Raw genomic sequence first — 13,632 nt, 5'->3', positions numbered from 1 at the left:
GTTTTGGTGTTCCTCTCGCGCCTGAAAAAACCGAAGGCCCCTGTACGTGTTTGCGTTTTTTGGGAATTGTCATTGATACGGTGAATTGGGAGTTCAGGCTGCCTGAGGATAAGTTGGCTGATTTGCGGGTGGAGGTGGTCCGAGCGCGCAAGGTCAAGAAGTTGTCGCTGCGTGATCTCCAGTCGTTGCTGGGAAAGCTCAATTTTGCATGTCGAGTCATGCCAATGGGGCGTGTTTTTTCACGTCGTCTGGCCAGTGCGACCGCGGGTGTTCGAGCCCCTCATCATTTCATCAGGTTGTCAGCGGAACTCAGGGCCGATTTGGCGATTTGGGAGTCATTCTTGGAGGGGTACAACGGCCGTTCGTTGGTGATGGAAGAGGTGGTCAGCAGTGACGCGTTGGAGTTGTTCACAGATGCGGCTGGCGGTGTTGGTTTTGGGGCTTACTTTCGGGGGCAGTGGTGTGCGTCCCGGTGGCCCAAGGAATGGATTGCGGATGGCTTGTTGCGCAATATCACTTTGCTGGTGATCTTTCCAATTCTGGTAGCCGTCCATTTGTGGGGACGTGAGTTTCGGGATCGGCGGGTGCGTTTTAATTGCGATAACATGGGTGTTGTGTGCGCGATTAATGGCCTTACTGCATCGTCTCCCCCAGTCGTTCGGGTGTTACAGCGGTTGGTTCTCCTCTGTTTGGACCTGAATGCACAAGTGACCGCGACGCATGTTCCAGGTGTTAAGAACGATATCGCTGACTCTCTCTCTCGTTTACAGTGGGATCGGTTTCGCTCTTTGGCGCCAGAGGCGGAGGTCATGGGTTTAGCTTGTCCGGAGGAGCTGTGGATAGTGGGCTACGGGCCGCGGCATCGCTGATTGAGTCGTCTTTGGCTCCAAAGACCTGGGAGGCTTACCGGGCTGTATGGTGCAAGTGGGAGGAACAGTTAGCAGCCGGTGTAGCAGTCGGGCCCGGCTTGGATCAGGAGGGAGTTTTGTTGTCTTGGTTGGGGCGGGGGGCCTCCGAGGGTTGGTCGGGTGCAAAAGCCATGCGTGTTTTAGCGGGTTTGTCCTTTGGATTTCGCTTGCGCGGCTGCCGCGATTGGACGAAAACATTTTTGGTGAAACCCGCGGTGAAAGGGTTTCGCCGGTTAAAAAGCGGGGGGTGACTTAAGGCGTCCGATATCTTTTGAGGTGCTTGAACGGTTGGGCAGCATTTTGGAGACGGTGTGTTCTTCACGCTATGAGGTTTTGTTATTTCGCCTAGCCTTTTCGTTGGCATTTTTTGGCGCATTAAGGGTAGGGGAACTAGTGTCGGGGAACAAGCAGTCAGCCGGGGGTATATTGGCCAGGGATGTTGTGTTTACTGCACGGGGCATTGAGTTTTGGTTGCGACGGTCTAAGACGGATCAGGCGGGTAAAGGTCGCCGAGTGGTGTTGGGCCATGTGCTCGGGTCTTTGATGTGTCCCGTTCAGTGTTTGCGGGGGTTTTGGGAGCTGGGTCCTAGTTTGAGCGGCCCCCTTTTGTGTCACGTGGATGGCTCTAGTTTGTCGAGATACCAATTTGGTGCTGTTCTCAAGAGGTCCATCCGATCGTTGGGTTTGGATGAATCCCGTTTCGCTTCTCATTCATTCAGAATTGGGGCGGCATCAGAAGCAGCAGTTCAGGGTTTGGATGCGACTCCGATTCGGCACATTGGTGGTTGGGCGTCCAATCGTTACCGAAGTTATGTTAGGTCGGTGGGTGGTGATGGGTGAGGCAGAGGGCGGCATTCACGCTAATGGTGTTTGTGTTTGATGTTGGCATCACCTTTTTTATTCCAGGTGTCGAGCCGTTGCTGGTGTGGATTTTTGGTCATTCCTTCATTTACTGGGGAGCGTTGCGGGCGGATGTCCGGAACAAAGGCAGACAGCTCTTTTTTTCCAAGAACACGGCCTTGGTGCGTTGGTGTGGTTTTAGGGGGATGAAGTGGAGACGTGTCTTGCCGGAGATACACGAGTGCGTTCGGTTGGACCGCGCTCTGGACATCCTGGTGTTGCATGTTGGGGGTAACAACTTGGCGGTTCGACTTTTTCTGGAGTTGATACGGGACATCAAGCAGGACTGTCTGCGCTTGTGGTTATTGTAACGAGGGGTCACTATCGTTTGGTCCGACATTGTTCCTCGGAGGCGATGGCGTTCCATGAGGTCTCTCGCTAAGGTTAATAAGGCCCGGATAAATGTGAACAGGGCTGTGTCTTCTTTTGTTATCACGAATGGAGGGGTGGCGGTGCGACACTTTGATTTGGAAAAAGGCGAGGGTGATTTCTGGCTGGCCGATGGGGTTCATTTGAATTCGGTTGGTTCTGACATTTGGGCTCTCGGCCTCCAGGAGGGTATTGAGCGGGTCATGGCATGGCGGGTTCGGGGGGTCTCGGGCCATTGAGGTGTTCAATGGGCCCTCGTTGTGGCGGTTTCGAGAGGGGGGGAGTCCTTGAAGTCGGTAAAAATTGGGTTTGGAGACTCAGTGTCTAGGGTCTCCTTCGTTAAACAGGTATCTTGGGGGTGATCTGGTGAAAGGTGGTGGGGGAGTTTCCAGCCATTGTGGCGGATCCCCGAGTAGCTTAGTGGACAAGATATATCGGTGTTGGTGCTCCCGAGCCAGTGGGGTTTCGGCTGGGAGCAATCATGAGGGGTTTTTGTCCACAGCAATTTTTGGGGTTATTCACCAAGATCTTGGGGCTTCAAGGACTCCTTCTCAGGTTCATGTTATTGTAATGTGATTTATGATTCACTGTTTGTGTTTTTGGTGTTTATAATAAAGGCTGCTGTGGCCATAACATTTCAAAAGAAATTCTGAGTCTCCGTGTTCTGTGGTGGGGATTATTGGAGGCGATGAGGGGGGAGGTTTGGTGACTGGGTGAGATTTGTTCCCACGCCTGTCTGGTGGCAACTCGACACTACCAACGTCAAGAATTGGCCGGAGCTGAGCCTCCCCTGCCCCCCCAAGGAGGCATAGGCGGAGGCCAGCATGACAGGGGGTGTTCGGCTACCAGGGGGAGTACCCTGGAGTTGGGGGAGTATATAGAGGAGGGGTGTGGGTGTCCCCTTCCTCTTTGGATCTGGTCCCCCCAAGAAGAAGTCCCGCCCTCCCTCCCTTTGTGTTCTTGGTGTGTTGTTGGTTATTTTTATTTTGGGTCATGGCGGTTTCGAGAGGGGGGGAGTCCTTGAAGACGGTAAAAATTGGGTTTGGAGACTCAGTGTCTAGGGTCTCCTTCGTTAAGCAGGTATCTTGGGGGTGATCTGGTGAAAGGTGGTGGGGGAGTTTCCGGCCGAAGTGGCGGATCCCCGAGTAGCTTAGTGGACAAGATATATCGGTGTTGGTGCTCCCGAGCCAGTGGGCTATCGGCTGGGAGCAATCATGAGGGGTTTTTGTCCACAGCAATTTTTGGGGTTATTCACCAAGATCTTGGGGCTTCAAGGACTCCTTCTCAGGTTCATGTTATTGTTAATGTGATTTATGATTCACTGTTTGTGTTTTTGGTGTTTATAATAAAGGCTGCTGTGGCCATAACATTTCAAAAGAAATTCCGAGTCTCCGTGTTCTGTGGTGGGGATTATTGGAGGCGATGAGGGGGGAGGTTTGGTGACTGGGTGAGATTTGTTCCCACGACTGTCTGGTGGCAACTCGACACTACCAACGTCAAGAATTGGCCGGAGCTGAGCCTCCCCTGCCCCCCCCAAGGAGGCATAGGCGGAGGCCAGCATGACGGGGGGTGTTCGGCTACCAGGGGGCGTACCCTGGAGTTGGGGGAGTATATAGAGGAGGGGTGTGGGTGTCCCCTTCCTCTTTGGATCTGGTCCCCCCAAGAAGAAGTCCTGCCCTCCCTCCCTTTGTGTTCTTGGTGTGTTGTTGGTTATTTTTATTTTGGGTCATGGCGGTTTCGAGAGGGGGGGAGTCCTTGAAGACGGTAAAAATTGGGTTTGGAGACTCAGTGTCTAGGGTCTCCTTCGTTAAGCAGGTATCTTGGGGGTGATCTGGTGAAAGGTGGTGGGGGAGTTTCCGGCCGAAGTGGCGGATCCCCGAGTAGCTTAGTGGACAAGATATATCGGTGTTGGTGCAACTCGACACTACCAACATCAAGAATTGGCAGGAGCTGAGCCTCCCCTGCCCCCCCCAAGGAGGCATAGGCGGAGGCCAGCATGACGGGGGGTGTTCGGCTACCAACGTCATGTGAACTTGGTTTTCCTGTGGCCATCCAGTACGTGAGCTCAAAGGCTTATTGGGGTGCATGTGAATTTGGTGCTGGACAGGCCTTGAATTCAATGCATAAGCAAACAGTATGGGTGTACCAAATGAATAATATGAACTTGGTTTTCATGTGGCCATCCAGTACGTGGCTTCAAAGGCTTATTGGGGGTGCTTGTAACTTTGGTGCAGGGTAGGCCTTGCATTCAATGCATAAGCAAACCGTATGGGAGTACCAAATGAAGAATGTGAACTTGGTTTTAATGTGGCCATCCAGTTTGTGGCTTCAAAGACTTATTGGGGTGCGTGTGAATTTGGTGCAGGGCAGGCCTTGCATTCAATGCATAGGCTAACATTATGGCGGTGCCAAATGAACACAATGGGAACTTTGGTTTTTCTGTGGCCATCCAGTACGTGGGTTCAAAGGCATATTTGGGTGCGTGTGACTTTGTGGCAGGGCAGGCCTTGCGTATAGTATTGCAGTACCAAATGAAAAATTATGTGAACTTTGGTTTCCTGTGGCCATCCAGGATGTCTGTTCCAAGGGTTATTGGGGTGCGTAAAACTTTAGGGTGAGGCAGGCCTTGCATTCAATGCATAGTCAAACACTTTGGGAGACACACTTTCTTATAATGGGAACATTTTTTCAGGAGGCCCTCTTGTACGTCTCGTGAAAGGGGTATTGGGTGCGTCATAATTTTTGGCAGCCCAGCCACTCAATGCATAGGCAATAACAGTATAAGAGACCCACTGTTTAATAATGGCCATTTAAGAATATTAATGCTGCCTGATGGCCCTATAAAAATAGGCTTTGTGACCTTAAGAGTCCCTTCTTCATAAATGAAACAAGATGCGTCTGCTTATGTGTCACACACCACATGGCCAGCTAAGGTTGTTAAATGTTACAATGACATTTCACAGTGAATGTATTTGTATTGGTTGAAAGCAATGCTAAAGTTGAAAAACACATCAAAAACGCTATGTGTGAACATAGCCCAAGTGGTGGAGGAACATTTTTGCTTTGGGTTAATTATTTTGCTTTATATAAAAGTCATTAACCTGGAAAAGATGTCCCTTAACATATTTCCCTGTAAAATCCATTTTGGTTTCATTTTTGTATGTTTTTTGGTGTGCCTGTAAAAATGGCGTAAGACAACATTGTTCACAGCTGTGAACTGGCAGTCAGAAATCCTTCCAAGGGCATTGCCCATGATGTTCCCATGGCATTTGAGCACTGTTTCCATCATTTTCAGATGTTTTTAGACTCTAAAAGGACCCCCGGGGGGATTACGGTAAAAATGCTCAGGTTTCCCACAGACTTACATTGGGCTTGTTATTCTGATCAAGTACCCATTTGCTCGACCCGAGCACCCGAGCATTTTAGTGCTCGCTCATCACTATTAACTATTTTGTGTGAAATGACTCTGTTTTCAGGGCACAAAAAATAAAATTGCAAAATTTTCAAATTTTTTCCAAATTTCTGCTTTTATTTAGAAATAAACACTAGATATATCGAATAAATTTTACCACTATCAAGAAGTACAATATGTCAGGAAAAAACATTCTCAGAATCAGTGGGATCCATTGAAGTATTCCAGAGCTATAACTTTATAAAGTGACAGTGGTCAGAATTGTAAAAATTGGCTTGGTCATTAAGTACCAAATTGGCTGTCACTAAGAGGTTAATGAACGCCCCTCATATCTATTGATAGCAGAACTATCAATGTGGGATAGGCAGAAAAAACAGTTGTGGCAGTAAGTATTAAGCCCCTGTTACACATAACGATGTCCCAGCGATCCCACTAACGATCCGATATGATGGGAACGCTGGGACATCGTTAGGCTGATTGCTGGTGAGTAGAGTTGAGCAATACCGTCCGATACTTCAAAGTATCGGATCGGAATGGATCGGCCGATCTTTAAAAAAAGTATCGGTATCGCCGATTCCGATACCGGAAGTCCCATTCAAGTCTATGGGACTTCCGGTATCGGAATAAGAAAAACCCTGTTTTTGCCTTGTACAGCCTCTCTGGGGTCTGTACGGGCCTTTCGGGGGGCTGTGCCGGCCTGCCAGGGGGTCTGTGCAGGCTCCGGTGGTCTGTGCCGGCCTGCCGGGGGGCTGTGCAGGCTCCGGTGGGCTGTGCCGGCCTGCCGGGGGGCTGTGCCGGCCTGCCGGGGGGCTGTGCAGGCTCCGGGGGGCTGTGCCGGCCTGCCGGGGGGCTGTGCCGGCCTGCCGGTGGTCTGTGCAGGCTTCGGGGGTCTGTGCAGGCATCGTCCGATGGGACTACAAGTCCCATCGGGCGATGCCTGCTACCATGACAGTGATTGACACATTAGCCAATGATGGGACAGTAGTAGTCCCATCATCCGGCTAATGTGTTGAATGTAAAAAAAAAAAAAAAAAAAAAAATTACATGCTACATACATGCTACATACATACAACATGCATACTACATACATGCTACATTCATACGACATACTACATACATGCTACATTCATACTACATATATACTACATGCAACATACATACTACATATATACTACATACATACTACATATATACTACATGCATGCTACATACATACTGCATGCTACATACATACTACATGCTACATACATACCACATATATACTACATACATACTACATGCATGCTACATACATACCACATACATACTACATACATACTACATACATACTACATGCATGCTACATGCTACATATATAACACATATATACTACATGCATGCTACATACATACTACATGCTACATACATACCACATACATACTACATGCATGCTACATACATACTACATGCATGCTACATACATACTACATGCTACATACATACTACATGCTACATACATACTACATATATACTACATGCATGCTACATACATACTACATGCTACATACATACTACATGCATGCTACATACATACTACATGCTACATACATACTACATATATACTACATGCATGCTACATACATACTACATGCTACATACATACTACATATATACTACATGCATGCTACATACATACTACATGCTACATACATACTACATATATACTACATGCATGCTACATACATACTACATGCTACATACATACTACATATATACTACATGCATGCTACATACATACTACATGCTACATACATACTACATATATACTACATGCATGCTACATACATACTACATACATACTACATGCATGCTACATACATACTACATGCTACATACATACCACATACATACTACATATATACTACATGCATGCTACATACATACTGCATGCTACATGCATGCTACATACATACTACATACATACTACATGCTACATACATACCACATATATACTACATACAATACATTCATACAATACATACATAGACATACAGTACATATAACATAGAGTAACATACTTACCAATACTTGTCACATTGTTCCCCGAAGCCATTGTCTTTTCCGGAATAAATATTAACATAACAAACCACAAAAATACTCACCCACGATCCGAAGCAGTCCACGAGTGTGTCCCACGACGATCTTGGGTAGAGAACTGCAGCATCAGCTGATGCTGCCGTTCTCTACGGGCTGCAGGAATCCAATGACGGAAGGTAGGTATCCTTCCGCACTGTATTCCTTCGCCACTTAAAAAAAAAAAGTCCCTAGTCTCACTTTATGCCATTGCTGCGTGGGAAATTCCCACACAGCAATGGCATAAAGTGAGACTAGGGACTTTTTTTTTTTTAAGTGGCGGAGGAATACAGTGCGGAAGGATACCTACCTTCCGTCATTGGATTCCTGCAGCCCGTAGAGAACGGCAGCATCATCTGATGCTGCAGTTCTCTACCCAAGATCGTCGTGGGACACACTCGTGGACTGCTTCGGATCGTGGGTGAGTATTTTTGTGGTTTGTTATGTTAATATTTATTCCGGAAAAGACAATGGCTTCGGGGAACAATGTGACAAGTATTGGTAAGTATGTTACTCTATGTTATATGTACTGTATGTCTATGTATGTATTGTATGAATGTATTGTATGTATGTAGTATATATGTGGTATGTATGTAGCATGTAGTATGTATGTAGTATGTATGTAGCATGCATGTAGCATGCAATATGTATGTAGCATGCATGTAGTATATATGTAGTATGTATGTAGCATGCATGTAGTATATATGTAGTATGTATGTGGTATGTATGTAGCATGTAGTATGTATGTAGCATGCATGTAGTATGTATGTAGTATGTATGTAGTATGTATGTAGCATGCATGTAGTATGTATGTAGTATGTATGTAGTATGTATGTAGCATGCATGTAGTATGTATGTAGCATGTAGTATGTATGTAGCATGTAGTATGTATGTAGCATGCATGTAGTATATATGTAGTATGTATGTAGCATGTAGTATGTATGTAGCATGCATGTAGTATATATGTAGTATGTATGTAGCATGTAGTATGTATGTAGCATGCATGTAGTATGTATGTAGTATGTATGTAGTATTTTTTTTTTTTTTTTTTAACATTTAACACATTAGCCGGATGATGGGACTACTACTGTCCCATCATTGGCTAATGTGTCAATCACTGTCATGGTAGCAGGCATCGCCAGATGGGACTTGTAGTCCCATCGGACGATGCTTGCACAGACCCCCGGACATCAGCACAGCCCCCCGGCAGGCCGGCACAGCCCCCCGGCAGGCCGGTACAGACCCCCACAGGGTGCACAGACCACCGGCAGGCCGGCACAGCCCCCCGGCAGGCCGGTACAGACCCCCACAGGGTGCACAGACCACCGGCAGGCCGGCACAGCCCCCCGGCAGGCCGGTACAGACCCCGGGCAGTCCACACAGCCCCCCGGCAGGCCGGCAGAGACCCCCGGAAGGCCCGAAATGACGGCGCATCATGATGCGCACACACCGCGCATCATGATGACGTCAGGCTGTCAATCAACTTTGAACTTCCGATTCCGATGCCGACTTCCGATATTGAAAAAATATCGGAAGTCGGTATCGGAATTCCGATACAGCAAGTATCGGCCGATACCCGATACTTGCGGTATCGGAATGCTCAACACTACTGGTGAGCTGTCACAAGACAGCCCCTCCAGCGATCAGGACCAACGACGCTGGTATCTAATGTAAACATCGGGTATCCAGGAGCCGCGGCTCCTGGATACCCGCTGTTTACCTTGGAAACCGACGTACATGCTGGTTTCCAAGGTAAACATTGGGTATCTAAGAGCCGCGCTACTCCTGGATACCCGATGTTTTCCTTGGAAACCGGCGTGTACGCTGGCGAGATCGGTGTGGCGTCACAAAATCAGCGATCTCGCTAGCGGGATCGCTGTGTGTGACGGGGCCTTTAGAGCAGTCCATAGATAAGGAGTGTGAAAGTTTTATTGTCCTCTGATATAGGTCTGGTCCAGGATTGTGATGCTCCCATGAGGTCAGAAGAGCACATTCCTTAATTGATGTAAAAATACATAAATCCATGAGACTCATTCATTCCTGCTCTGAATGTGTCAAAGGTTATAATAAGATTATACTTCCACACTCTTCTGTCTCTCTTGGATGTGAAGTTACCTTTCAATATCAGCAATTTAATGCCCATGATGTTGTGGTCAGGGGGGTTGCAAAAATGTTTGGCCGCAGGTAGATCCATTCTTTTTTCATTCATTGTGTAGCAATGAGAATTCATCCTTGTTCTAAGATTTGTCCTATCTCCCCCACATACAGACCCCCCAGTTGGACATTGTGGAGCATATAATTAAATATTGAATTAAAGTGATGATTTTATTATATGAGGCTTGAGTAGGACAAATGTATGTCTTTTCTTTTTATTTGATCACCTCCTTGGAATGGCTTCTGTTTCAGGCTCTCCAAAATAAAATTTGAACCTATAGGCGAGCTGGTGATTTTTCTTCTGCCTCACACACAAATGTTGAGATTATATTAAAAATAAATGAAGACTTCCATATTATCGCAGTGTGAATCTAGTGTAATTACCGGTACTTTTTTTGTATTCATACTTACATGCACTCCAGTTATGTTTTGGCAATGACCAATATTCATTTTATCAATAATATCAAGGTCCTTATTGGGATCCAAAAAAAAAAAACTAGATGATAGTGTAGCTTCATCACAGACATAGAGATGAAAAGATCCCGAAACTGGCTTTCCATAAGTATACCTAAAGTATAATAATATACAATTTATTATCAGTGTCATCTATAGGGTCAGAAATAATTCTTATAAGAGTTACATCAAAAAGACAATTCCTGTCAATATAGATTATTAAAATATATGGATATCATACCGTGGGTCCCCAGTTGGAGACGTCACACATTGAGTCAGAGTAGTGATTTATTAATAATGTGAATGCTTAATCCAACCATTTACTTAAAAAGGGGTCATGTACCAGGACAAGTCTTGTTGATACAACCATTTTTTTTTACCATGCAGAATCTCCATTTGGTTAGTCTATGACAGAAACTCATCAGTTACAATCTTGTTGCTTCTGTCATTTTGTTAGTGTGAGCTCACCAAAAAGGAGAACCACAGATTTTAAAGTTCCACATCCTTATGTATATCAGGATAAAGCTAATGTTTGCCTTGATGGAAGGGTATACATAATATAAAGATACTGTAGACCATGCTGAGCTCCTTGGAGAGATAGCTCTGCTCTGATTGGTCCAATCACCTTGGCTAATGAGTGGGCAATAATCTGTACAGGATTGCCCTCCCCTGAGGAACTGTTAGCAAATAAGTGATCTGTTAAATCAGCTCTTTGGTAATAGAAAAGAGTTAGAGGGGAAAACAAACACTACGCCTTTCAGTCATTTGTGGTTAAACCTGTTACCATAATAGGGTACCCGGTATGATCTTTACTGTGTGTCCTGCCTGAACTTATATTTCATCTATAATAATATAAATATAGGACTGATACCTTCCACAAACTTTCACGGTAAAGAATTTATCCATCACACTTAGCCAGTCTGGAACATTCATGTTAACATCAAATCTCTTACGAACTGAAGTGAAAAATTCACATGTTAGAAAGTATTAGCAACAAGAAATTTGTATGTAAAATCAAACATGCAAAATCAAGCACATTCAGACAGAAGAGATGAAATTGTGTGTTTTTTTCTGGTGCAAATTTGCAATGAAACCAGCAATGTTTTTGCTTGACTAAATATTCTTCAAGTCCACCAACCCTCTTAAGGTTTGCAAAGTGTCAATAGAAAGGATATGGCTTGCAAGTTACATGGTGTGAGACCTACTTACCATAACTTTACTGTACTGACCAGGGCTGAGAGAGAAGTGAGCGCTGTACTCAGCTATTTCCAGCATTTCCATGGGAAATAAAATGGAGACATACCTGTGTGGGGAACGCTCCATGTAGTTTTCAGTGGTTGGAGCTCCACTGATTAGCAAGTTATCACCTAGCCAATGGATAATATCAGGAATAACCTGTACACCCAATTATGTTAAATTAGTCACAGCATACAAAATATGAATCTTACCATCTTCAGATACAGAAAAATCAGCTCTGTATGCATTGGGTATATTTATGGCGTATTGTCCTAGTGATAGCTCATTTGCCAAAGGAAAACTTAAATCTGCAATTCCTTGATGTGGCAAGACATCCAACCATTGTCCAATCCGATTATCATCCGGGTCCTGTTAGTAAGCAGACACATATCGGCCTGATATAATGAAGTTACTTGTAAAGGTAACGTGAGCTCATTACTGACTTTCTGATTATTAATCTTGTCTTACATGGTGATGAAGTGGCCATAAAAAACTGTCAGAACAGCTGAGAAGTGACGTCTGTGAAATGCTATGTTTACTACAATTGCAACTTTTAATTGATGTCTTAAAGGGGTTGTCAACTACTAGGACAACCCCCTTCTTAAATTAAATGTTATACTCCAATAACATAATAAAGCCTATACTCATCTTCCATGCCGGCACCGTTTCTGCCGTATAGGCACTCTCGGTCTTGGGGCTGTGATACGTGATGCCGGTGCTCAATCAGCGCTGGTGTCACTGTCTCCACTTTCGGACAAACTGAACATAAAGAGGAAGTCCATGCTGCAGCTGATCCCAGACTTCCTCGTCATACTCAGTTTATCTGAAGATGGAGACATTGACACCAGCACTAATTTGGCGCCGGCATTATGTGTTATTCCACTGCAACACAGTCCTTGGACGGCGAGTGCTGACACCGCTGGAATGGAGCTGGCACGGGAGGTGAGTCTAGACTTTATTATGTTATCGGGGCATAACATTTACTGTAGTTTAAGAAGGGGTTGACCTAGTAGTGGACAACCTGTTTAAGATACCTCCTACCTTTTTGACCAACAAAATCTTCCACCACATAGTCCAATGTGTCTTCTATCTGTCTTACTCCTAGTCATGGCCAGATTTCCCATAGGGCACAATAGGCATGCATTTATTGGCAGCTATGCTGGCAATGTATCCAGAATGCAGTCACAGACGATTCCTGACAATTAAGTGGAGCTAATCAGAGCTAGTTATGTAATAGTTGAGTATGTGCCTCTCCTGTATCGATCTCTGTTAGTAACGATTGATCTAAGATAAAGAGGATTCAGCAGCTGGTTTTTGTTGCAAGAAATGCCATTCAAAAACTAGCTATGGGTGAACATGAACATATTTTTAAAACCCTAGAATGTGTGACATCAGAAATCTTCATGTTAACGTATTGGGGGCCTTTTAGGCCCCCATGCAAATCATATGGAAAAACACACTTATATAACTTTTACAAGTTTATTTTAAAACTGCTAAATAAAATAGGATTAGTAAACAAAATTTTAATTATAATTTTTCATGGCCTTATCTCTCCCTCCAAAAATCACATGACATCCTCATATGGCATTATCCACACCCTGGCCCCTCCACCAGCATTACTGAGTACAAATAAAGTAACTTGAGACACAAACACTACTGAGAACATGATAAAAAATACATGGGGGCCTAAAAGGCCCCCAATCCGTACGGATGGGGTTTTCACCAAAAAAGCATTGTTACACCGAAATGCCTATGTAAAAAGTTATATGAACAACTGGATATTACCAACAACGACATACTTGAGGATTACCTGGAGTTTCAAAATTCTAACTTAAGTAATTTTGCAGATAATAGCAAAAAAGTACGCATTCTAGGAAGTAAATCTAGGAAAAGTTCTATATAGAAGTACAAACATTTTTCAAGCACTCCGTCCCTTATTTTCCTCCTGTGCTAGCACAGTAACTACTCTTGATGCATTGTAACATTAATCTCAATTACATTCGCATGGCTGAGCTCAATTGGATTTATGCCATCTTCATTTTTTATCTATCTTACCTAACCTCCCAATTTAACATAAACCTAAGACAT

The 13,632-nt window shown here is 44.9% G+C and overlaps 1 protein-coding gene across 2 annotated transcripts in view; it reads right to left on the bottom strand.

Annotated features, from left to right (window-relative positions):
* LOC141049752 (alpha-2-macroglobulin-like protein 1) overlaps positions 1–13,632 on the bottom strand; it is a 164,499-nt gene that overhangs the window by 132,217 nt on the left and 18,650 nt on the right. For both annotated transcript variants that reach the window (XM_073546479.1, XM_073546478.1), the window contains exons 6-8: positions 11,757–11,913; positions 11,180–11,264; positions 10,267–10,423 (exon numbers count right to left, since the gene is read on the bottom strand). In XM_073546479.1, the coding sequence (XP_073402580.1) occupies positions 10,267–10,423; positions 11,180–11,264; positions 11,757–11,913 (399 nt within the window). The remainder of the gene's footprint in view (positions 1–10,266; positions 10,424–11,179; positions 11,265–11,756; positions 11,914–13,632) is intronic.

The sequence above is a fragment of the Dendrobates tinctorius genome, unplaced genomic scaffold, assembly GCF_039654945.1.
Source record: "Dendrobates tinctorius isolate UK_male_01 unplaced genomic scaffold, ASM3965494v1 ptg000147l, whole genome shotgun sequence".
Taxonomy (NCBI): domain Eukaryota; kingdom Metazoa; phylum Chordata; class Amphibia; order Anura; family Dendrobatidae; genus Dendrobates; species Dendrobates tinctorius.
Note: the sequence above shows the minus strand (reverse complement) of the source record. Positions and strands in the feature narration are given on the sequence as shown.